Genomic DNA, 24,924 nt, shown 5'->3' with positions numbered 1-24,924 from the left:
TATAAATGCAAGTGCCCAGGACATAACTCAACATTAGAGCTTGTCTACTTCTCAGATACTTGGTTTAATTCCTAACATCACAAAATAAATGTTAGGGGCAGCATTCCCTCAAAACATTGACCATATTTCATAATAGTATCTGATGAAGATTGGTTTTCTAGTAAGACTTTTTGATACCTTCAAGTTCAGAAGAAAAAAAAAGCCATCATTCAGTAAGATGTTAATTTAAAATATTATGGTAGTAGAGTTGGAGAGCAAGATTAGAAGCTGAGAACATGATTTGCATGCAAGCAGCCAAATAGATCCAGGCTTGCCATGGTCTCCTGAGCACTGCTGAGAGCAAACCACACCTGAGAGTAGCCCCTAGACATGTGGGCTTTGACCTAGTAAAAGCAACAATAATTTGTCATTGTTTTGCACCATTCAGTGAGTTTTATCTCTGTTTAGGAGAAATTATTAAAAAAAAAAAAAAACCTGGTATGCTTCTGGTGCAAGCAGTCAGGAGTGCTGGCAATGAGTTTTTCTAGAAGAAATCAAACCAAAATGTCATTTTTTAAAATAATATCTTTATTTAAACACTGTGATTACAAACATTATTGTAGTTGGGTTTCAGTCATAAATAGAACACCCCCTTATCAGTGCCACATTCCTAACACCAATGCTCCCCAATTTCCTCTCCCCTCATAGATAAACTTTCTATTTTCTTCACTCATTGACATTGTTATGTGATTTAATGAAATTGCTTAAAGACCAGCCTGAAGCAATCCAGAACAACAAGGTTGGAACCTTTTTGAAATGCAAATACTGAGCTCTTAAGATATGCAGAACTGAAACCTCACCCAGTGAAGGGTGTAGCCTATCAGAAAAAAAGACTTTGAGGGAGCATGTTTAGTCTGACTGCCTATAAATTGGGGGGCTGTATGAAGAATATCTTCCAAGTCTATTTTCTATTTGTATCTTTTGTAATAAATGCCCATTTATTTATATATATTAAAAAAAAAGATTCCTAAAGGAAATGAATGTTGTGATGAGAATTTAAAAGCAGATCTTCGGAAATCCAAGCTCTTCCCCTTGGTAAATAGTCCCGTAGCAAGAGTTACTCATGAACTTTGAAGGCAAGTGGCTTCATTCCCCATTCTGGGACTTGTCCTCATCCCACTTAAGACTTATAATTTCTTTCTTTTACTTTATGGAAGAATTTACTCTTGACTCACTTCCCTCTGAAGAAGCCCTCATTTTCTGTTTTTTTCTCCCCTTTCCTCTGTCCCTCCCACTCCTCCTTTCCCCTTTCCATCTTCCTTTTTCTTTCCTGTCCCTGTAAGGGACCTGAAAACCTATTTTATATAGGTTTTATATATAGGTTTTACCTATTTTATATAGGTTTTATATATAGGTTTTACCTATTTTATATAGGTATATAGACTATTCTGCGTCTATCTCTCCCTCCCTCTGATTTATTTCACTCAGCATAATAGATTCCATATACATCCATGTTGTTGGGTACAATAATTGATTAGGGGAGGATCAGTAACACAACACATGTATAGGAAAATTTTATGACTTCATCTCTTCTGACAGCTGCATAGTATTTCATTGTGTATATGTACCAGTTTTTTTAGCCATTCATTTGTTGAAGGGCATCTTGGTTGTTTCCTGAGTCTGGCTATTGTAAATAGCGCTGCAATGAATATCGGTGTGAGGAAGGGATTTTTGTATTGTATTTTTTATGTTCCTAGGGTATATATCCCTAGGAGTGGTATAGCTGGATCGTATAGGAGCTCACTTATTTCTGGAATATTTCAAGGCAATTACCTACCTTATTCTCCTCTTCTGCCACCTAGGAAAAAGTTTTTTTTTTTTGTAAGGAGTATCTCAAAAGTCAACTATATCATTTTGTGTACTGTTGAAATGGATATTTTTGACATAGTATGTTCTTAAGTAATGTTATAATGTTTCTCAAGTAGTTTTTAATAGGAATGATGATTTCTTAGTAATAGTTGTGATCACAGTAGAATTGACCATGCTATTGGCTTATGTTTTTAGTTGACTTTTAGAAATTTAGTCACAGGCTGCAATTTCAAGGTAAGAAAGACTAGGCTCAAAGAGACAGCTGATTCCTGGAACCATGCTGTAAACCATAAGGACATTCCAATGCAAGGACATCTTGCTTTCCATCCTAGAGACACCTTGAACGGATGGGAGGGAGGTGGAACCAAATTGACTATCTTACATTCCAACATTGGGACACCTTGGTCCCTGCAGAGGGCAGATGGCCCTTGAAGATTAGGGAGGAATAATTGCACATTGCTACTAAAAAAGAGAATAACACATAGATGGCACAATAGGTATAGAATAAGGATAAAATCTAGTTTAATGCTATTCTTGCTTCTGTCACTGGCTTGCCTGAGGTAGAGATATGGAACCCCAGACTCCCTCCTCCCAACAGCTCAAAGCCTGGGCCATACCTCCACCCTAGTCACATGGGGCACCTCTGCCCTGCTAGCATGGGGTCCTCCCAGGCCAAATCAGTACACATCTAAAGATCACCTGAAGTTCCTACCTGCTTCTCCTCCCCAACTCACATAAATCGCCCAGGAAACCCACACCAGCAACAATAGTTTGCAATCTTGTTGCTGGGCTGCTCTCAGACAATACCCCAGTGGTTCCCTGCCATTTTAAATAGCTTCTCTTAGTCACTGACTGTGGGCGAAATCCCTGTGATCTGTACCTATTGATGGGTCTCTCTCAATTGTATGCAAGCAGTTCCTGTAGTCCTGATTTTCATTCCTTAAGCTCCTACTAAGGACAAGATTCCTGGGCTCTGTACTTTGTTTCTAGGTGTTTAAGCCCTGCTTGATTCTGCAGCCTGTCTGGGTCTTCGGGTCCTGCCTGTTTCTACTCTCTGTCCAAGCTAGTGAGCTCAGGCCATTGAACTCTCCCTTACTGAGCTTTTTATATCAGCTGATTCTAGTCTATCTGGGCATAGGTGAGTATGTAAATAGAGAGAAACTGGCTAGGAGCTTCTTTTATCTGCTGCCATCTCCCTCTCCAGCCATCACTTTTATCTATTTTGATCGGCAACCTTTTCAATGGGCAAGATTTACACTGACCAACTCAATTAACTAGTTCACTTAATTACTTCACTCCTGCTATATCATCTGGAAAGCTGCCTCCTGAGGTGCAAAATTTAAAATCTTTGACCCCAGATAAAACACACATTGCTTTTTAATGACCTGAAATTTTAAGTTAGCAGAAGTTAGCACACCTCATTATTATATGCCACAGGATGATATTCCTTTTATCATTAACCCTATTTGCTTATGTTTTTTTGGGGACACCCAGGGATTACTTGGGGAGGCTGCTCGCAGTTTAGTGCTCTGGGGTTGCTTCTAGGGTGTTTCATGTTATCCCTTGACTGTGCTGGCTTATGGAGGGTTGGAGGATGAGGCCTCTCTCCTCCAGCTTGGACCACATGTCTGCCACCCTGTTCAGCCGGTGGTTCTGAGGTGAAAGCAGTGAGTAGAAAGCTAACAGGCAGTCAGGCTTCAGAAGATAACAGCTCTATTCAGTGGATAAGGCTGAAGCAAAAGCCCCAAAATCAGCCTCAGAAAAAAGTCCCAGCCTTCCACAGACCCTTGCTTTTATACATCAGAATCAGGTACCACCCTCGGGTGGGAGCAAAATGCCAAGTAAGAAATAATCCAATATACTATTACCAGGTCACACCCTAGGGTAGGCCACAATTATTGATTAGGGTAGGATCAGTAACATAATACTCTTATGGAAATGTTTATATACATTACACTAGGGTTCCATGTGGGTATGGCACATGTGAAGATTGCTCAACTGTCTCTCCACCTGTTTAACAAATAAATGTACATTACTGTTGGATGCAGAGAGATAAAGGACTCTGATGTATTATACATTGGGTAAATGTAAAACATTGTCTGTAATCTAAACTAGCCCAAAGGCATGAAGGCTGCATCGCAGAAAATCCACTGAAAAACGGGTGCTTCTTTGCATGCACCTGAGCCTGGTTCAAATCCCACAACCACAAAGGTCCCCTGAGCTGGCAATATTAGGGTTCACTCCTGAGCACAGAGCCAGGAAAAGCCTCTGAGCACAGCTGGGTGTTGCCTTAAAATCAAAACAACAAAACATTTTGCATAGAGAGGAATTACAGAGTTTAAGAATTATGCTTCCTCACCACTACTCACATTCTATGTTAAAGAAATGTAAAACTAATTGCATTTGTGAAAATGAGCCAGATTGCTCTTACAGATTACTTTGCACTTTCTTACATATTATGCCTTCTGTCTGGACTGACTTTTCCTGTAATTTGGTCTTACATTTTCCAGATATGTCTCAGGGTCAATTTGAGGAATTCTTTATATCTGAAGATTTATTTGCATACTTGGGGTGGCAGAGTTGAGTATACCTGACTTGCTCAGGATTTACTTGTGGCACTACATTCAGGGATCAGTCCTGAGGTACTATGTATTGAACCTAGGTTGCCACATGAAAAGCAAGTACCTACCTACTGCACTTTTAGTCCTTTTATTTGCATACTTTACTTACATTTATCACATATTTCTAGTATCCCAAAATATGATTCATTAAAAACAGTACAGCAGGTACCCATCTTGTTTTATTCTTGAGTACCTGTCTTCCTTTTTTTTTTTGTTTTTTTGTTTTTTTGTTTTTTGTGCCACACCCAGCGGTGCTCAGGGGTTACTCCTGGCTGTCTGCTCAGAAATAGCTCCTGGCAGGCACGGGGGACCATATGGGACACTGGGATTCGAATCAACCACCTTTGTTCCTGGATCGGCTGCTTGCAAGGCAAACACCGCTGTGCTATCTCTCCGGACTCCTGTCTTCCTTTTTTATGATCAATATACTTGATAGATCTTATGATCATGAAAGCCTATTGAAGTTTTGGAGTATATTATACAAAGCTAGGTTGTACTTAAATGCTTGTTGATTCTGTTCTCAATTTTTTTTTTTTTTTTGGTTTTTGGATCAAACCTGACAGCACTCAAGGGTTTCTCCTGGCTCTACACTCAGAAATCGCTCTTGGCAGGCTCGGGGGACCATGTGGGATGCCAGGATTCGAACCACTGTCCTTCTGCATGCAAGGCAAACACCTTACCACTGTGCTATCTCTCTAGCCCCTCTGTTCTGAATTTTTTTTAAAGAAATCATTGTCATTCAGTTGCCAATTAAAACACTTTATTTCTAAAAATTCCTAGAACTCCAGTCTTTATATTTCTAAATCAGTAACACAACTTCAGATTTAATTGATCTTCCATTAATTCAGTGACATATTTTCATATAGTGTGTTGAAAATTAGGGAAATCAACGGTTCTGGTTCTGTCAGGTCCAGTGCTTAGAGTATTATTTTGATAAAATCCAGTACTTCTGATATGATTTGAAAATTCATGTCCCTTTGGATTATAATTGCAGGGGAAAAACTGTGGAATAGGTAAAAATTCACCATAATCACTTGAATTGGTTTTATACATAATCATTGTAGGTTTTGACAGGGAAGTAGCTGTGCAGAGTATCTTTGGGTCCAACATGCAGGAAAATACAGGGTTACCAGGATTCACACAAGGAGGCAGCTGTTCACGTTTTGTCTCTCTGTCTGAATTTGAAGCTGAAGTATTTATCCTAAAATATAAACACATTGTCATTCTCAATTCTGGGGGAAGGCCATAGAATGATATATATCTCATAACACAAACAAAAATTAACTCAAAATAGAATAAAAACTTTAATGTAAGAGCTGAAACTAGGGCCGGAGAGAGAGCTGAATAGGCTGAGGCAAGGTTTTGCATGTGGGAAACCAGTGCTCAATCTCCAGTATTGCCAGGAGTAGACCCAGCATGGATCCAAGAGTATCCTCCAACACTAACAGATATGGACGCAAAACAGAACAAAACAAACAAATAAAAAAATCCCAAGAACTGAAACGACAAAAAGGAAGAAACATCTGGAAAGGTTCCTTGAAAATGGATGTCGGTGGGGCCGGGCGGTGGTGCTAAAGGTAAGGTGCCTGCCTTGCCTGCGCTAGCCTTGGACGGACCGCGGTTCGATCCCCTGGTGTCCCATATGGTCCCCCAAGCCAGGAGCAACTTCTGAGCGCATAGCCAGGAGTAACCCCTGAGCGTTACCGGGTGTGGCCCAAAAACCAAAAAAAAAAAAGAAAATGGATGTTGGCAACTATGATTTTTTTTTTTTTTTTGGTTTTTCGGTCACACTCAGTAGTGCTCAGGGGTTACTCTTGGCTCTATGATCAGAAATCGCTCCTGGCAGGCTTGGGGGACATATATGGGATGCCAGGATTACCATCCTCTGCCTGCAAGGCAATAGCCCTACCTCCATACTATCTCTCTGGCCCCAGCAACTATGATTTGAATGTGATACAAAAAGCACAAGCAAAGCAAAACAAACAAATAAAATAAAGAAGCAAGTTGGACTATGTTAGTGGAACTAAAAAGCACAGCAAGTAATAATAACAAATCAAATGAATGAAGAAAGACCTGTTAAGAATGTACAAAACCGCCTGTCTCGAGTACAGGTGTGGGGGGGGGGTAGGGAGGAGGGAGATCTGGGAAATTGGTGGTGGGAATGTTGCACTGGTGAAGGGGGGTGTTCTTTACATGACTGTAATCACACAACTATAATCATATTTGTAATCACGGTGTTTAAATAAAGATAATTATTAAAAAAGAATGTACAAAACCAGGGGCTGGAGTAGTAGAGTGTTTGCCTTGCATGCAGCCAACCCAGGAAGGACCCTGTTCGATTCCCAGCATCCCACATGGTCCCCCAGCCTGCCAGGGGTGATTTCTGAGTGCAGAGCCAGGAGTAACCCCTGAGTGCAGCTGGGTATAGCCCTAAAATCAATCAATCAATCAATTAATAGTTAAAAAATGCACAAACTATAGATTAAAAAAATTATTTTGAATCACTGTGAGTAGTTAAAAGTTGTTCATGGGGCCGGAGAGGTGGTGCTAGAGGTAAGGTGTCTGCCTTGCAAGCACTAGCCAAGGAAGGACTGCGGTTCGATCCCCCGGCGTCCTATATGGTCCCCCCAAGCCAGGGGCAATTTCTGAGCACTTAGCCAGGAGTAACCCCTGAGCATCAAATGGGTGTGGCCCGAAAAACCAAAAAAAAAAAAAAGTTGTTCATGATTGACTTTCAGTTGTACAATGTCCAACCTTCACCAGTACACATTTCCTCTGCCACCATCCTGTTTGCTTCCCACCCTCTATGCCCACGAACATCTCTCTCTCTCTCTCTCTCTCTCTCTCTCTCTCTCTCTCTCTCTCTCTCTCTCTCTCTCTCTCTCTCTCTCTCTCTCTCTCCTCTCTCCCTTCCTCAATCCCTCCCACTTTTAAACACTGGTTTGCAATATTAAACCATAGATTTGATGTAGAGTTTAATGTTCAAACTATAAACAGAGAGATAGCACAGCGGTAGGGCGTTTGCCTTGCATGTGGCCAACCCAGGACGGATGTGGGTTCGATTCCCAGCTCCATTTGGTCCCCCGAGCCTTCCAGGAGTGATTTCTTAGCACAGAGCCAGTACTAACCCCTGAGCACCGACAGGTGTGACCCAAAACTCCAAACCAAACAAAAACAATTTCTGTCATACGTGGGATATAAAGTAAGGGTACACTGTAGTAACAAATGGCTGAATTCAATACACCCTAAAAATTGACTACAAAAATTAAAGTTAAAAAATAAGTAAGGGGCCAGAGCAGTGGCAGAATTGGTAGGGCATTTGCCTTGCTATGCGCTAGGGTGTCCCAAATGGTCTTCCAAGTCAGGAGTGATTTCTGTGTGCATAGCCAGGAGTAACCTCTGAGAGTCACTGGATGTGGCCCCAAAACCAAAAAAAAACCAAAAAAACAAACAAAACACCACGATTTTGTCAGAAGAATACTTCTTGTTGGATTCCAGAGATCTAGAATGTAGAAGACTATTTTATTTTTGGTATTTCACAATTAATAACCTGGATCTTTTCCTAACTTTTTAATTTAATTAAATTAATTAGTTTATTTTTATTTTGGGGTCACGCCCAGGAGCACTCAGGGTTTATTCCTGGCTCTACAGTCAGAAATTGTCCCCAGCAGGCTCGGGGGACCATATGGGATGCTGGGATGCAAATCACCCTCCTTCTGCATGCAAGGCAAATGCCTACCGCTGTGCTGTCTCTCTGGCCCTGATCTTTTCCTAATTTATAGAGAGAAAATACTGTATTTGTATTCTCAGAGAAGTATTTTTCAAGATATCTAAAAATAAATATTTTTATTACGGGAAAACCTGAATTTGCCAAGAAAAAGGTGCTGTAGGCAGCGTCTGACCAACAGCCATCAGTGAGATTTCGGTGAACCCACTTTAGGGAGAGTGGGTTGCATGGACGGCGAAATATGAAATAATTGAGACCACACAAAATGCATTGTATGGGGACCCACGTCCATGAGAGACAAACTTTACTTTTCAGCTGATGACATTTTAAGCACAACTCTGGTATGCAAGGTATTTTCAGGGAAACAAAGGGCAGAGGATCATTAGGAGGGACAACACAATGTACGGGACCCTAGAACCTACATATCAAATAACTATCCAATGTAGGTGAGAAAGAGCCCTGCTAGAGGTAAGGCGAAATATGAGATGGAGGTGTTCTGGTTTGCAAGACGTTCACAGCCTCTGGAAAGTAGAATTCAAGAATGGCAGAAGCTATTGTTAGCACCATGAAGCTGAGAGCAGAAAAAAGCAAGTTGCTGGGAGCTGGCTTGGTTCAACCCTTGAGTTGCAAATATACTAGCCAGTGGGGAATTTATCAGTCTTGGTGCTGAAAATTTCTATAAGATTGCAGGATAACTGAGGCCGAATATCTGTAGTTTAGCAAGGGAGGCAAAGCCAAATAAATAAAAGTAAAGAGATATAATGTCACAGCCATGTCAGAAATATAGTCAGTAATCCATGCAGAGGTTATGATTGACTTCCACCGATGGGCCTTCTGACTGAATTATTTCTTGGGAAAAATCAGGCACTTCACCAGGAAAATCAAAAGTCACATCTGGAGTATGTTTTCCTTTATAGTGGAGACATCCATGTTACATGCAGTGACAAAAAGGGTCTTTGGTGGTGGATGTGGAATTGAAACATTGTATGCCTGAAACCCTATTAACAATATTTTACAGTCAGAGCGATAGCACAGTGGTAGGGCATTTGCCTTGGACTTGGCCAATGGGACGGACCCAGATTTGATTATCATCATCCCGTATGGTCCCCTGAGCCTGCCAGTGGAGATTTCTGATCACAGAGCTAGGAGTAACCTCTTAGCGCTGCTGGTGTGACCCCCAAAACAAACAAAAAACACACTAAGAAAAAAACCCCACCATTATTGTAAATCATAGTGCTGTAAATCAGGGATAAGGAAGGGAAAGGAACAAAAGACCCAAATAGACAAGATTCTAAAGACATACAGAAATAAAGGGTACACATGCTTTGAATGAGGGAGACCTGGGCTCTATCCCAGGATGGCATCACACCATCTACCCCTACTCCATCCCAGTAACACCAGGCGCAGCCCCCATGCAACAAGCCAGAGGTCAGCCAGTGCTCTACTGGCAGTGGCCCAAAATCCAGCAACAAAATCAAACCACAAAGAGGTATCACCTCACACATACTTAGTTCTGTTTTCTTTTGGGGGTGGACACTCTGAGATACTCAGGGATTATTTCTGGTTCTGCACTCAGGAATTATTCCTGTTGGTGCTTGGAAAACCATATAGGATACCTTGGATCAAAGTGGAGTGGGCTGCAATGTAAGCGCCTTACCCGCTATATTATTTTTCTGGCTCCACACGTTTAGTTTAGTTTTTGTTTTTGGGCCACGCCCAGTGGTACTCAGGGTCACTCCTGGCTCTGCTCTCAGAAATCACTCCTGATAGGTTCCCGGGACTATATGGGATGCTGGGGTTCAAACCCAAGTTGGCTACGTGGAAGACAAACACCGTACCCACTGTGCTATCCTTCCAGGTCCAAGGTCTTTTTGTGTGTGTGTGTGGGGGGGGGGGGCGCATGGGTGTGGAGGGGCCCATACCTAGTGGTACTCAAGGGTTACTCCTGGCTCTGCACTCAGGAATTAGCCAGGAGGTTCTTGAGGGACCATAATATTGAATGCCTATACATCGCCTTACCCACCATACTATCACTCTGGGCAATATTTTTAGTTCTTAACAAGAAATCCAGGTATAAGTGCTATAAAAGATGAAGAAAAAAAAGTTTGTGCAGTTAGTGCAGCCATTATGAAAAACAAGATAGTTTTACAGTAAACTAAAAACAGAACGTCCATATTTCCCAGAAGTTCCAATAAAAAAATACATCTCTTTATTTTTGCTTTGGGGCCACATTAGTGGTGCTTAAGGGCTTCTCCCAGCATGTTGCTGGACCTTGAGAAGCCTGGGCTACATTCCAGCCTTTGGACATCTACATGCCCCAGATATCCCAGTATACATCTGAAGAAACTATAATCACTATCATAAAGAGATAAATACATGTAGCCCTTATGGTCCCCCCATTCAGAAACGAACTGTTGACTTGCAAACTAAAAATCAAAATAAAATCCCTTCTCCATAGCAGTATTCTCTTGCATATTGTGCCTCATACTTTAAAGCATTGTTCAGAAATGTCTAGGAACCTGGTGAAAATAGACATTTCTGACTCAGACATTCTGACTCAGGATTGAGATAGAACTAGATTCCACATTTCATTTTCTCACACACACTGTTGGTTTTTGAAACAGAATGGGGCTTACTCTGGCTCTGTGCTCAGGAAGCACTCCAAGTAGTGCTATGGATCAATTTAGGGTAACCCATTTATCTTTCAGGACCCAAATCCTACATTTCTAAAAATGTCCCCTACGATGCTCATGCTGTGAATGCCAGGATGGTGCTCTGAATGTTGGGTTGCATTTTTCCTGAGAGTTATGGCTGAGATGTAGTTGGAAGAGGCCTTTGGGAAGTAGGCTAAGGAGGGTGGATATCCCTATATGGAGAGGGCTATAAGGACCGGGATTAACAAGACTACATGACACCCACTGGTTAGGTAAACAGTTTGTATTTGTATGCCTCCTGCTGTGAAAGTTATAAAAAGCAAAAATTAGCTGTCTCCAGTTCTGGATCTGATGTTGGCATTGATAATAGCTGTGTGCCACTGATGAAATTGTTTGACTAGGATTCAGTTCCCTGCCTATACGCAGAACAAAGAGGGAAATGGGTTAAGTGGTTCTTTTTCCTACTTTGTGGACATACATATCAGGATTTACCTAATCTAAGAGATTTTCAGTTCTTTTGATAAGCATAAAGGAAAGTGTATAATTACTTATGATAAAGCCCTTTACTTGTTATATTACCCTTAACAAATGTTCTCTGTGGTGTCCATGTTGGCAAAAATGTTGGTAGCTAATAGTGCTGAGGAAGTAGCTCCACTGGATGGATCATATGTTTTGCATGCTGGAGGTCTGGGCTCAATCTTGGTACCACATGATCCCCCAGAACTGCTGGGAGTATACTATGCTGGATCTATCCCCTGTGTAACTGACAAGTGTGATTCAAAATCCAAAAACAGGGTCAGAAAGATAGTTCAGTAGCTAAGGTACTTGCTTTGCATACAGCTAACATGGTAATTCATATGGTCTCTGAAACAGAGTTGAGTGATCCCTGAGCACAGATCCAGGAGTAATCCCTGAGCACAGCTCTGGTGTAGTCCCCCGAAATCAATCAAAAATAAAACACACAAAAAGAATTTTTAATAAATTTCATTTCTTTGAAGACTAGAATATTCTTGTTGTTGTTGTTATTATTATTATTATTATTATTATCATTATTTTGGTGTTTGGGCCATACCTGGAAGTGCTCAAGGATTACTCTGGTTCTGCACTCAGAAATCATTCCTGGCAGGCTCGGAGGACCATATGGGATGTCAGGGAATCGAACCCAGGTCCGATCTTGGTTGGTCGCGTGCAAGGTGTGCAAGGCAAATACCACTGTGCTATTGCTCCGGCCCCATAGAATATTTTTGTAATAAAGCTGAGACCCTTTAAGAATTCTAAATTTTGGGGCCAGAGCGATAGCTCAGCGGTAGGGTGTTTGCCTTGCACATAGCTAATCCAGGATGAACCATGGTTTGAACCCAAGCATCCCATATGGTCCCCCCCCCTCCAAGGCAGGAGTGATTTCTGAGCGCACAGCCAGGAGTAACCCCTGAGCCTCACTGGGTGTGGCCCAAACAAAACAAAACAAAGCAAAATAAAATAATTCTAAATCTTGGGGTCAGAGTAATAGTACAGTGGGTAAGGTGCTTGCATGGATCTGATTCCTACATCCTATAGGGTTTCCTGAGCTTGCTAGGAGTGATCCCTTAATACACAGCCAGGAGTAAGCCCTGAGTACCAGGGGGTATGACTCATCTATATCTATTTATCTATCCACACACATATATACACATATCATATCTATCATCTACCATTTATCTATCCGCACACATATGTACACATTCTATCATCTATAACTATCTACACGACACACACTTCCCCTTGAGGCAGTCAGGAGTGAACCCTGAGTATAGGACCAGGAATATATCCATAGAACCGCCAAGATGTGGCTCAAAAGTCTAAATAAATAGGGGCTGAAGAGATAGCATGGAAGTAAGGTGTTTGCCTCCCATGCAGAAGGTCATTGGTTCGAATCCCGGCATCCCATATGGTCCCCTGAGCCTGCCAGGAGAGATTTCTGAGTGTGGAGCCAGGAGTAACCCCTGAGCACCGCTGGGTGTGACCCAAAAACAAAAACAAACAAAAAAAACCCCAAAAAACAAACACCTAAATAAATAGAACAAGTAATAATAAATAATGCCTATTGGGAAATTTCCAAGTAGACAGTTAAAACATCATTATCCGCAGATTGCAGTCATATCTATAAAGATTGCACAAAATACTTAAAAACAAAAAGCAAAAACAAGCTATTCTAATAAAAATGCCCATTTAGAGGGGCTGGAGTGATAGCACAGCAATAGTGTTTTTGCCTTGCACGGAGCCGACCTGGTCCCAGGTCCGATCCCCAGCATCCCATAAGGTCCCCCTAGCCGGCCATGAGCCATTTCTGAGCGCAGAACCAGGGTAACCCTTGAGCGCCAACGGGTGTGGCCCCAAAACAAATAAACAAAAATGCCCATTAAAGGGGGTCGGAGAGATAGCATGGAGTGGGGCGTTTGCCTTGCATGCAAGGCCGGTTTGAATCCTGGCATCCCTTATGATCCCCCAAGCCAGCCGGGGGGCGATTTCTGAGCTGAGCATAGAGCCAGGAGTAACCCCTGAGCACTGCCAGGTGTGACCCAAAAAGCCAAAAAGCCAAAAATCCAAAAAATAAAATAAAATAAAATAAAATAAAATAAAATAAGGGGGTGTGTCGGAGCGATAGCACAGCGGGTGAAACATTAGTTTTACACACAGTCAACCAACCCAGGTTCGATCTCTGCATCCCATACGGTCCCCCGAGCGTCACCGGATATAGCCCCAAAACCAACCAACCACCACCACCACCACCAACAACAACAAAAGGGCCGGAGAGATAGCACAGCGGTAGGGCATTTGTCTTGCAAGCGGTCGACCCAGGACCGAGGGTGGTTCGAATCCCGGCATCCCATATTGTCCCCTGAGCTTGCCAAGGAGCAATTTCTGGGCTCAGAGCCAGGAGTAACCCCTGAGTGCTCCAAAACAAAAACACCAAAAACAAACACCAAAAAATCCGTAAGAGAAGTTCCGAATACACAATAAAACACTTTTTTTTGCCGCCTTTGGTTGCTGCCTTAGTTGATGTTTAAAGCAATCTGCCCCCAACCCCCCCAAAAATTTTAGGCCTTATGTTTCTGCGTTGGCTCACCACCGTCCTTTCTTAGTTACCCTCTTTCGGGGGGCATGACTAGTGGGACAAATTTCAACTTTCCTATGGTTTTTTTTTTAACAGTGTACAAATCCCATTTATTTCTTTTTTAAATCAGCACCTCACGAGCTGCCAAAAAAAGGTGGTTTGGGGGTGCGAAGTGTGTGTGTGTGGAGCTGTCCACGTCCCCCCTCACCTTCTCCCTTCAGCCCCCCGTATCAGCTTCAAAACCATCCAGCCCCCCACCCAAACCCCGCTGAGGCCTACTCGCTCATTCTCCTCCTCTTCTTTCTTTCTTTTCCCGCCAACGCAGTTTTTGTCCTTTCGGGGGCCAGCGAGTTCCTCGAGTCGGGGCCACCCCCGCTTATGACAGAAGAGAACGTCCAGCAACCGAACTGAACCCCCAGCGTGCAAAATAATCTGCTAATTCGGGGGACGGGGGAGTCACCCGGCGAGGCCCAAAGTGCATCTCCAAGAGGGACTGATGGTACCCACCCGTCTCCATGGCAACTGGCCTCCGAGGCGGGAGGGGCCGTGGTGAGGACGGCAGCCTGCGGGTCCAAATTTTCTGCCGCCTCGCGGTCATCGGCCGCGTTCTTCACTGGGAGTCGTAGTTTCCTCTACCGCTACGGACCTCCCGGAGGGTGGGACTGTACTACAAATCCCAGCATGCACCGCGGCACAACGCGACCGCCGGCCTCCGGGTGACGGATGACTGGGAGCAGGTTGTTGTGTTTTTTTTCTGGAGGCGTCACGGCGCTTGGAGCGTTCACCGCCGACGCCGTGACAGCCGAGAGCCGACGACCGGAGGTGGCGCTGACCCTGCAGGTATGGCTCGAGTGGGTTTAGACCCCGAAAGAAGAGGAACCGCCGCCGACTTCTGGACGACCCCTGGCTGCTAGCACCATATTTTGGCTGGCTGAGGTAGTTGGCAGTCTGTCTCGGGCCGGACCTGGGGACCTGCTCCAAGTTCGAGTCTGCAAGACCCAATAGCCGGAGGCCCTTGCTCCTTCCAGTCGTCGGGTTCAGGGGTCCTGAAGCCACCGATCCCCTGGAGCGTGCAGCTCCAGCTGGGTGTGAGGGCCCAGGGCTGATGGCCTCTAGGGATCCCCCAGTTCTTTGCATTGTGCTGCTGCTGCCTTTGGGGTGATCCTCGGTCCTGATGGATGGGGATCCATATGGTAGGTAGGGTGTGAGATGCGTCACCCTAGCCGGCCCATCTGGGTGACAGAGGCTGGAGCTCCTTGATGCAAGGAATAGAAAGATTATAGAACATAATGCAGCGGAGATTTGTTTTGTTTTGTTTTGTTTTTGTTTTTGGGTCACACCCTGCAGCACTCAGGGGTTACTCCTGGCTCTACACTCAGAAATCGGTCCTGGCAGGCGCGGGGGACCATATGGGATGCCGGGATTCGAATCACCGTCCTTCTGTATGCAAGGCAAACGCCTTACCTTCATGCTATCTCTCCGGCCCTGCACCGGAGATTTCTGCTCTGCATGATAATGCTCCGATCCCTCGTACTCGCTTGCTTTTCCACCGGCCCGGAGTCTGTCTTCCGAACCTGAAAGTAGCAGCGGCTGATGCTGTGGATCTGATTTTTTTGTTTGTTTTTTGTTTTTTACTTTTTTTTTTTTTTTCTTCTCTTTGCTGTTGGGAGCCGCCAGTTTCTTAACGAACTCCTCTTTAGTTCACGTACTTGGTTAAGGAGGCGAAATTTGCACTCTTCTACACTCGTTTTATTTTAATACAGCACCACCACAAAAACACACAAGGGAAAAAAACCCCAAACCAACAGATTGCAACTTCTTGCAGTTAAAATAGATGCTTGAGTAATGGAAATTTTATCTGTCTCCAGTAAGGTCACTTGCACTTGGCTGGTGCTGGCCATGTCTGTGGTAGTGCACCTTGACTTCCTTTTGTCTTGTTTTGTTTTGATGGTGTTTTGGAACCACACCCGGTGGTGCTCTAAGGCTGTCCCCAGCTTTCTTAGTGTTGGGTTGCTCCGGGAAAGGCCCCTGGGCTTTAATCCTGGGCCTCCGGGTCTGGTGTTTCTGCCTGGGAACCACATTATCTTTGACTCAAGCTTTGCTTCTGACTGGGGAGAGGGTGTAGAGTGGGTGGATTGATGGTAAGATTATCCTTAGACGCTAGCTAGAGTGAAGGGCTGATTCTAAGCTTTGATCTTCGGATGTAATTTTAATGAGAAGCTTCTAAAATGGTTTTCATATTTAAGGAAGTGGAAGTACTAGTTTGGCTTTTTTTGGGGGGGGGCACACCCGATGATGCTCAGGGGTTACTCCTGGCTCTTAGCTCAGGAATCACGCCTGATGGACTCCAGAGACATATGGGGTGCTGGGGATGGAACCTGGGTTAGTCTCTTGCAAGGCAAATGTCCTATCTAGTGTGCTCTAGTCCCCAGTTCGGCGCTTTATATTTTTCCAGAATGTGGGAGGAGCCAATCCTAGATACTAGGGAATGCTCCCTGCTTTGGGGTCCCACCTGATGGGTCCCGGGTACCATCGTCTTTTTTCACGTGTAGCTCCAAGATTTTCACATATCTCCCTGAATCAAGAAATGTTAATTTTTTGTAAATGAAATAAAGGTAGAAAATAATGTAAACCTGTCTTTTTTGTGTGTGTGTGTGTGTGTGGTTTTTGGGTCACACCCGGCAGTGCTCAGGGGTTATTCCTGGCTCCATGCTCAGAAATTGCTCAAGGCAGGCACGGGGGACCATATGGGACTCCGGGATTCGAACTGATGACCTTCTGCATGAAAGGCAAATGCCTTACCTCCATGCTATCTCTCCGGCCCCATGTAAACCTGTCTTGTCAATTATAGAACCTAACATTATATAGCTAGTAGAAATAAGACAGGATATATATACCTAAAACGATTATGAAAATGAAACTACAAATAATGTTCTGTATTTTTTGTAGATTATACATTTTCCTCTAGAAATCATTTTCTGAATAGGACATAGATGCAGTGGTTTGGAGAGAGAGTTAGTATACAATGAGGAGAGTTAGCACAATGAGTAGAGCACTTGCATTGCCTAAGACCCACAGGAGTTTCAGTGATCCCTGAGAGCTTAGCCAGCAGTAAACCCTGAGCATAGCCAATTGTGCACCCCCCAAAATGACACATTTGTAATCCTTTTAGTTATAACAGACTAGACTTTATGAAAAGATTAAATTTCTCTTAATTTTGGACATATTCCATAATATATATGTAATTTTTAAAGGGGTGATGTTTTACCACACTCAGATGTGCTTAGAGTTTAAAGAGGTCACTCGGGGACTTTATGTAGTGTTATTGGGCCTATTGAATCCAAGGCAAGTGCCTTTACTTTTATATTCTCTAGTCCCTCAAACAGATTTTTTTTAACTACTTCAAAAATAATTTTATTGGGGCCGGAGAGATAGCATGGAAGTAAGGTGTCTGCCTTTCATGCAGAAGGGCGGTGGTTCAAATCCCAGCATCCCATATGGTCCCCCCGAGCCTGCTGGGGGTGATTTCTGAGTGTAGAGCCAGGAGTAACCCCTGAGCGTTGCTGGGTGTGACCCAAAAACTTATATATATATATTCCATGGTCTATTCCATCAGTCCCCACCTAAAATCTTTTTTTTTTTTTCTAAAATCTTAACTTTAAAAAGCAAACAACAGGAACTGTAGGCACAGCCAATAAGGTGCGTGCTTTACAGGCTTCCCATCAGGGTTCAATACCCAGCATCGTATAAATAATTTCTGAGTTCAGAGCCAGGAGTACCCCTAAGCATTGCAGGGTGTGTCCCCCAAAATAAAAAATTAAAAAAGCAAACAGTAAACTAATACTGGCAGATTTCATGTCATTATACTCATACATTAGTTTAGTAAATGGCACATTTAAATGTGTATTGGTGGGAAGAGAAAAGCATTCTTTTGACTGGAAGCAAAACAGTTGCACACATATTATTTTGACATCTTTCTTTTCACTTTGTTCAGTGAAATAGAGAACAAAGGCTTTCTTCAGGTAAGGCAGGCAGTGGTTGATTATACCTGTAAATTCATCAGGTGACAAAAGATGAGATTATTTATACATAGTGGAATATAATGGAAGACTACTCGACTATAAGAAAGATGAAATCATACAAAGTTCTGGATCTGAGAGTATTGTATTGAGTTCAATTAATCTGAAGAAGGCCCGACACAGTGACATTTCTCATATGCCAATAGAAAGAAACAGTGGGCCGGAGAGATAGCACAGCGGTGTTTGCCTTTAAAGCAGCTGACCAAGGACCTAAGGTGGTTGGTTCGAATCCTGGTGTCCCATATGGTCCCCCTTGCCTGCCAGGAGCTATTTCTGAGCAGATAGCCAGGAGTAACCCCTGAGTACCACTGGGTGTGGCCCAAAAACCAAAAAAAAGGAAAGAAAGAAACATAGCAAGGCAATAGCAAATGTCCAAAGGCAACAGAATCTGAATTGGTCTTCAATAGGGAGGTTACCACAGGAGAAGTGGAGGACAACAGTGGTGGAGGATATGGTACTGGAAGTTTTACATATGAACACATAACAGTAACAGTTTTATAAAATGATGGTGTTCAAAATAAACCCCCGAAAAAGGATCTTATATTCTTGAAGAGATGTAGATTTAATTAATTTATTTTTTTTGTTTTTTGGGCCACACCCATTTGATGCTCAGGGATTACTCCTGGCTAAGCGCTCAGAAATTGCCCCTGGCTTGGGGGGACCATATGGGACGCTGGGGGATCGAACCATGGTATTTCCTTGGCTAGCGCTTGCAAGGCAGACACCTTACTCTAGCGCCACCTCACCAGCCTTGAGATGTGGATTTAATTTAGGATTTGTAAGCAGTTCTCAACAGAAATAAAGCAAGTAGTTATAAAGTTGGGAATTTTTAAACTTGTTTTCATTTGGTCACTTTAGTCTTTGAGTACTTTTTTTTAGAAGGTGGGGAGAGGAATTGGAACGTTGGACCACACCTAGTCATACTTAAGGGATAGTTTTATACCTGTTTCTTTTCTCAGAATTAACTCCTATTGGTGCTAGAGTTGGGGGCAGATGGGGAACCAGGGATCAAACCTGAATTTGGTTGATCTTGTGCAAGGCAAGTGCCCTACGTGCTGTACTGTCACTCAGGCTCATGAATTGTTATTTATTTATTTATTTATTTATTTATTTATTTATTTTCAAGAATTGTTTTATTATGCCTGATAGTTTATGGATTATGCTTATTTTTGTTGTGGATTTTGTTATGAATATGTTGGAAATGAGTAAGTAGCATATTATTTAGTCTGCATTTTGGTTTTGTTTTTTTTTTTTTTGGTTTTTGGGCCACACCCGTTTGACGCTCAGGGGTTATTCCTGGCTATGTGCTCAGAAGTCGCTCCTGGCTTGGGGGACCATATGGGACACTGGGGGATCGAACCACGGTCCGTCCTAGGCTAGCGCTGGCAAGGCAGACAACCTTACCTTTAGCGCCACCGCCCGGCCCCTGCATTTTGGTTTTTTGGACATACATAAAGAGACACATTAGTCTTTGAGAATATTCTGAGTTGAGTTTTGAAAAATCAGGGTTGATTTCAACTCTAAATAAAGTATACATTATGAAACGTAACGTTTTCTAACTGTAGTATTGATACTTTTTGTTTGTTTTGGGGCCATACCTGCTGGTGTTCAGGGGTTACACCTGCCTCTGTGCTCATGGCTCATTCTGGTAGTGCTATGTGGGATGCTGGGGATTGAACTCAGATCGGTGCATTCAAGGCAAATGCCCTACTCGCTGTGCTATTGCTCTTGCCCCGTATTTTTTTTTTTTTTTGGTTGTTATCTGGGAGATTTTCTTCTTTCTCCAAATAAAAATTTTTTTTTCAGATTTTCCACCGTGTAATTTTGTGTACATATATATTTGTGTTGGCTGGCTCAGTCTTCGGTTCATATTTGATTATCATGTCTGGTTCCACAGTATTGTTGTCTCGGTTGTATATTTGTATTTGTATCCAAATGAAGATTTGTAAAAATCTCTTAGAGGCTGGGATACTGGAACTTTTTTTTTTGTTTGTTTTTTTGTTTTTGGGTCACACCCGGCGGTGCTCAGGGGTTACTCCTGGCTGTCTGCTCAGAAATAGCTCCTGGCAGGCACGGGGGACCATATGGGACACCAGGATTTGAACCAACCACCTTTGGTCCTGGATTGGCTGCTCGCAAGGCAAACACCGCTGTGCTATCTCTCCGGGCCCGAGATTCTGGAACTTTATGAACATGTATGAAGATTATGGACATAGTGGTAAGGTCCATTGAGCCTAGAGTATTTTGTTTATTGGCTTATTTTTTTGGGAGGGTGGGGTGTACACCCAGCAGTGCTCAAGATTACTCCTGGCTTTGAACTCAGAAATCACTTCTGGCAGGCTGGGGGACTTTATAGGATGACTGGGATTAACCCTGGGTGTGCTGCCTACAAGGCAAATGCCCTACTCACTGTGCTATCTCTCTGGTTCCAGGCCTAGAATATTTAAAACTGAAAATGCAAACTCATCTAACAATTGAGGACTGCTGGAGGCTGAATTTGTGTGTGTGTGTGTGTGTGTGTGTGTGTGTGTGTGCGTGTGTGTGTGCGCGCGCGTGTGTTTAAGGTGAGGAAGTTGCCATTTTGTAATATTGTTATAACATATTTTTGAGACTTCTTTATGACAGTTTCTGCAGGTTTTTGTTTGTTTGTTTGTTTTGTTTTGTTTTTGGTTTGTGGGCCACACCCATAGCACTCAGGTTACTCCTGGTTCTGTGCTCAAAAATCACTCAGGGAATCATATTGGATGCTGGGCATTGAACCTTGGAGGCGTGTGCAAGGCAAACAAATGCCCTACCTGCTGTGCTATTTGCAAGACAAATACCCTATCTCCTGTGCTATTGCTCTGGCCCCCAGTTCTGCAGTTTTGAATAGAGTGAAACATTTAAAATATGAGTTGGTTTTAATGGTCATGTCCACTGTATTGCATCAGATAAAACCTCAGCTTGAGAAGATGAAATTTAGCCCTGTTACAACAGGAAGAATTAATAGCTAACTACTAAAATTATGGATTAAAAATTAGTGCTTAAAATAATCTTTTCAAACATTTCTTAATATCTGTGGAAGCCTGTAGGATTTGATTTTCTGAAAAAAGTATTAGAAAATAAGTTTAGTAAATTAAAGATTTTACTGTCTTGAACAGGATATCAAAAATCTAATTTTTAGTATTGTTCACTACTGCCTTAAGAAGTTAGCTTCATAGTGCATGTGTTAGTTTGGGAGTCAGGATGTTTAATGATGTAGAAGTAAATTAAGCTGGAGTTTCTATTGTTTCTATCTCTGCATTGTAAGTAATAGCCATTAATTTTACTGTGGGGAGTATTTGTTGAAAGCAAAGCAGATATGAAAAAAGTTAACACTGTACAACACTGCTATTTCTATTGCCAAGTGTTAATGGTCTGTTAAGTAATGTTTACATCAATTCTATTTTATGCTTGTTTTGTTTTGGGCCCTCCACCCTGCAGTGCTCCTCCCAGCTCTGTATTCAGAGGCCCATGTGGTGCTGGGGGCCTCCTGCTGAGTGTTAGTTTGTTGTGCTCCCTCTCCAGATCCAGATTGTATATTTGAAGCAGGATGTCTTTTTTTCTTCTTTTCTTTTTTCTTTTGGTACCATACTCACTGTCCTCAGGACTTACGTCTTGGCCAGGGATCAGTCTTGTGTCAGACTCAGTAGATCAATGGCATACTGAGGACCAAATTGTCTCTCTAGACTTTGAAGCATTATGTTGTCATGTGATATCTATTCTTTGGCATCTTAAAAAAATGAAATCTTGGGCCTGGAGAGATAGCACAGTGGCATTTGCCTTGCAAGCAGCCGATCCAGGACCTAAGGTGGTTGGTTTGAATCCCGGTGTCCCATATGGTCCCCCGTGCCTGCCAGGAGCTATTTCTGAGCAGACAGCCAGGAGTAACTCCTGAGCACTGCCGGGTGTGGCCCAAAAACCAAAAAAAAAAAAAAAAAAAGAAATCTTGGGATTTTTGTTGAAGCTTTAAGCTTTTTTTTTTTTTTTTTTTGGATCACATGCAGCAGTGCTCAGGGATTACTGTAGCTCTACATTCAGGAATCACTTATGATGGTGTTGTGGGGATCTTATGGGATGCTGGAGATTGAACCCATATGCAAGGCGAGTGCCTACTCACTGTACTATTGTCCTGACCGCTGTAGGTTTTTTTAAAATATATAGTTTAAAGAAAACCTAGCTTTTCTCCTAACCATTGTTTTGAAATTTTTTGTTTTGAGGGCACACCTGTTGGTCTCTGTGGCATGAGCCTCATTATTTTGATTTGCATCTCCCTGATAATTAATGATGTGGAACATTTTTTCATGTGCCTTTTGGCCATCTGTAATTTCTTCTTTGAGGAAATGTCTGTTCATTTCTTCTCCCCATTTTTAATGAGGTTAGGTTTTTTTTCTTGTTCAGTTCTGTCAGTGCCATGTATATCTTTGATATTAGCTCCTTATCTGACGGCTGTTGTGTGGGTGGCCTTTGTATCTTCATCACTGTTTCCTTTGAGGTGCAGAAGCTTTTCAGTTGAATGTAGTCCCATTTGTTTATCTCTGCTTCCACTTGTTTGGACAGTGGTGTTTCCTCCTTGAAGATGCCTTTAGTTTCAATGTCATAGAGTGTTTTGCCTACGTTTTCTTTTATATCAGGTCTGCTATAAAGGTCTTTAATCCATTTTGATTTGACCCCTCACTTTATTTCAAACTTCTGGGGCCAAAGAAGTACAGAAAGATACAGTGGGGAAGGTGCTTTCAGGGATGGTGCACACAGTGACTCAGGCTCCATCTCTGGCACCTCATAAGGCCCCCGCAAGCCCACTAAAAGTAAGCCTGTGGGGTGGCTCAGTAACCAAACAACAACAAAAACAAAGAACTTTTTATTTTTTATTTTGCCACACTTAGGAGTTGATCCTGACTGCTCAGAAATTACTCTTAGCGGGGCCAGAGAGATAGCATGGAGGTAGGGTGTTTGCCTTGCATGCAGAAGGATAATGGTTCGAATTCCGGCATCCCATATGGTCCCCCGAGCCTGCCAGGAGCTATTTCTGAGCATAGAGCCAGGAGTAACCCCTGAGCGCTGCCGGGTGTGACCCCCCCCAAAAAAAAGAAAGAAAGAAAGAAAGAAAGAAATTACTCTTAGCAGCATCAGGGGACCATATGGGATCAAACCTAGGTCAGCTGCTTATAAGGCAAAAGCCCTACTTGCTTTGCTATCATACCAGCCCCCAAAAGAACATATTTTTTTTTTTCAAAAATTTGTATTTTTTTAAAAATACGGGATGCTTCATGAATTTGCCTGTCATCTTTGTGAGGAGCCATGCTAATCTTCTCTGTATTGTTCTAATTTTACTATATGTACTGCTGAAGTGAGCACAAAAAGTCTATTTATTTTTTAGATTGAGGTGAAAGTCTACTTCTGTCTTCAAATATTGCTGTAGATGCTTTTGTTTCTCAATTGTGTGAAGTTACCTCATAGAAGGAAATTTATGAAGAAAGTGTATTGACTCACTTAGTGCTGAATTTATCTTCTGGGTCAGAAGATAAGTTGTTCCTCTCAGCCCTTCTGACACTTTCTGGGCAGTGATAAAGAGACATTGTTATTCGTTTCATGTTTTCTTTCAGACCCCAGTTTTAGTGAAAGCTACTCTACCCAATTAGGCGAGCCTGTTCACTACCAGTGTTTTATCTTTGTATCAACTTTCCTGGTATAACTGTAACTGGAAGTAGGCATCTCCAGACTGCCATTTTGATGGCATTATTGCACTGGCAACTCCTCAGCGCTGGGGACTGTGCCTTTGACTGCTATCAGCTTCCCAGTAAACAAACATAGGCTATCTCAGAGACAAGCCATTGTAATGGGACTCTCAAGGCTTCACCTTCTTTGAGAAGCATGATCCAAATGAGGGGGGTTTGTAGCACTGGGAGTAGCCTCTGGGTCCCCTCCCACTTTTTTTAGGGGAGGCCTCCCTTAAAAAATAAGAATAAAGTGAAATATTAGTTTGAGGAAATGGGAAATAGTTCACGTTGTTAAGCTCAGGCCTAGCATGGCCGTGGAGGGCTGTGAATTCAGTCCTCAGCACCTCCAGCATGAGTCTCAACCCCAGGGAGGGCCTTCCTGGTCTGGCCTACGCATTCATTGCTTATTAAAATAGCCATTTGGGGCCAGAGCAATCTCCAAAACGACTCCAGAATTGAAATAGTGCTCCTTGAAAATGAGGCAAATTTATGATTCAGTGCTACGGTCTGAGGTGCAAACGTCTTGGACTCTGCAGTGCAAGGAACCACATCTCAGGGATGTTGGGTGGCTTGGGAGATCTTCAGGGGTATACCGTGCAATATTTGGGGGGCTTGGTGAACTCTGTCCCTGACCCTTCATAGGTAATTTTAGGCATCAGCGTTTCTAGGGGACTAGGGAAATGACTCCAGCATATACTTTGTGGTTTTTGGGCCACACACACAGTGGCGTTCAAGGAGTGCTAAGAGTGCCTGTGGGTCACTCCTAGTGGTACGCAGAGGTCCATGGGGTAGATGGAATCAAACTGGGTCTACTTCATACAAAGTATGTGCTCAGTCCTTTGAGTTATCTCTCTTTCCCTCCAACTCTACATCCCCCCCTTCTTGTCAGGGGTTCGAACCCAGAGCCTCAGATGTTCAAGGCATGTGCACTGACTCTTATTCTGGCCCACTATGCTCCATTTTACATTCAGTTCTTTAACATTATGTTCATAACATTTTTTCTTTGTTTTGGGGGGAGTTTTCAGGGATTTAAGTCAATGGTTCTTAAAGAATGGTGCTAGGATTTGACCTGTGGCCAAGTATTTTCAAATCATGTGCCCTAGCCCGTTGGGCTAATTTTTCAGTTGCTATTGATACTCTTTATCTTTTGAACTGTCACAAGT

The 24,924-nt window shown here is 42.8% G+C and overlaps 2 protein-coding genes and 1 non-coding gene across 3 annotated transcripts in view; 1 reads left to right on the top strand and 2 right to left on the bottom strand.

Annotated features, from left to right (window-relative positions):
* Window positions 1–5,207: 5,207 nt before the first annotated feature.
* PIERCE2 (piercer of microtubule wall 2) lies at window positions 5,208–14,442 on the bottom strand. Its single transcript, XM_049773739.1, has 2 exons — window positions 14,224–14,442; window positions 5,208–5,670 (listed from the first exon to the last, which is right to left on the bottom strand). Exons 1-2 carry the CDS (start codon window positions 14,229–14,231, stop codon window positions 5,328–5,330), a joined length of 351 nt encoding a protein of 116 aa, XP_049629696.1. The 5' UTR covers window positions 14,232–14,442; the 3' UTR covers window positions 5,208–5,327.
* A 239-nt stretch (window positions 14,443–14,681) lies between these two features.
* Window positions 14,682–24,924, top strand: part of CCPG1 (cell cycle progression 1) — a 60,403-nt gene continuing 50,160 nt past the window's right edge. The window contains exon 1 of the mRNA XM_049773634.1: window positions 14,682–14,880. The gene's annotated coding sequence lies outside the window, so the exon portion shown is untranslated. The remainder of the gene's footprint in view (window positions 14,881–24,924) is intronic.
* On the bottom strand, window positions 23,294–23,399 carry LOC126009736 (U6 spliceosomal RNA). The gene has a single exon (XR_007495951.1). It is a non-coding gene; the product is annotated as a U6 spliceosomal RNA (small nuclear RNA).

The sequence above is a fragment of the Suncus etruscus genome, chromosome 5 (genome assembly GCF_024139225.1).
Source record: "Suncus etruscus isolate mSunEtr1 chromosome 5, mSunEtr1.pri.cur, whole genome shotgun sequence".
Classification (NCBI taxonomy): domain Eukaryota; kingdom Metazoa; phylum Chordata; class Mammalia; order Eulipotyphla; family Soricidae; genus Suncus; species Suncus etruscus.
The sequence above is the reverse complement of the archived record's forward strand: the minus strand, read 5'-3'. Positions and strand labels throughout refer to the sequence as shown.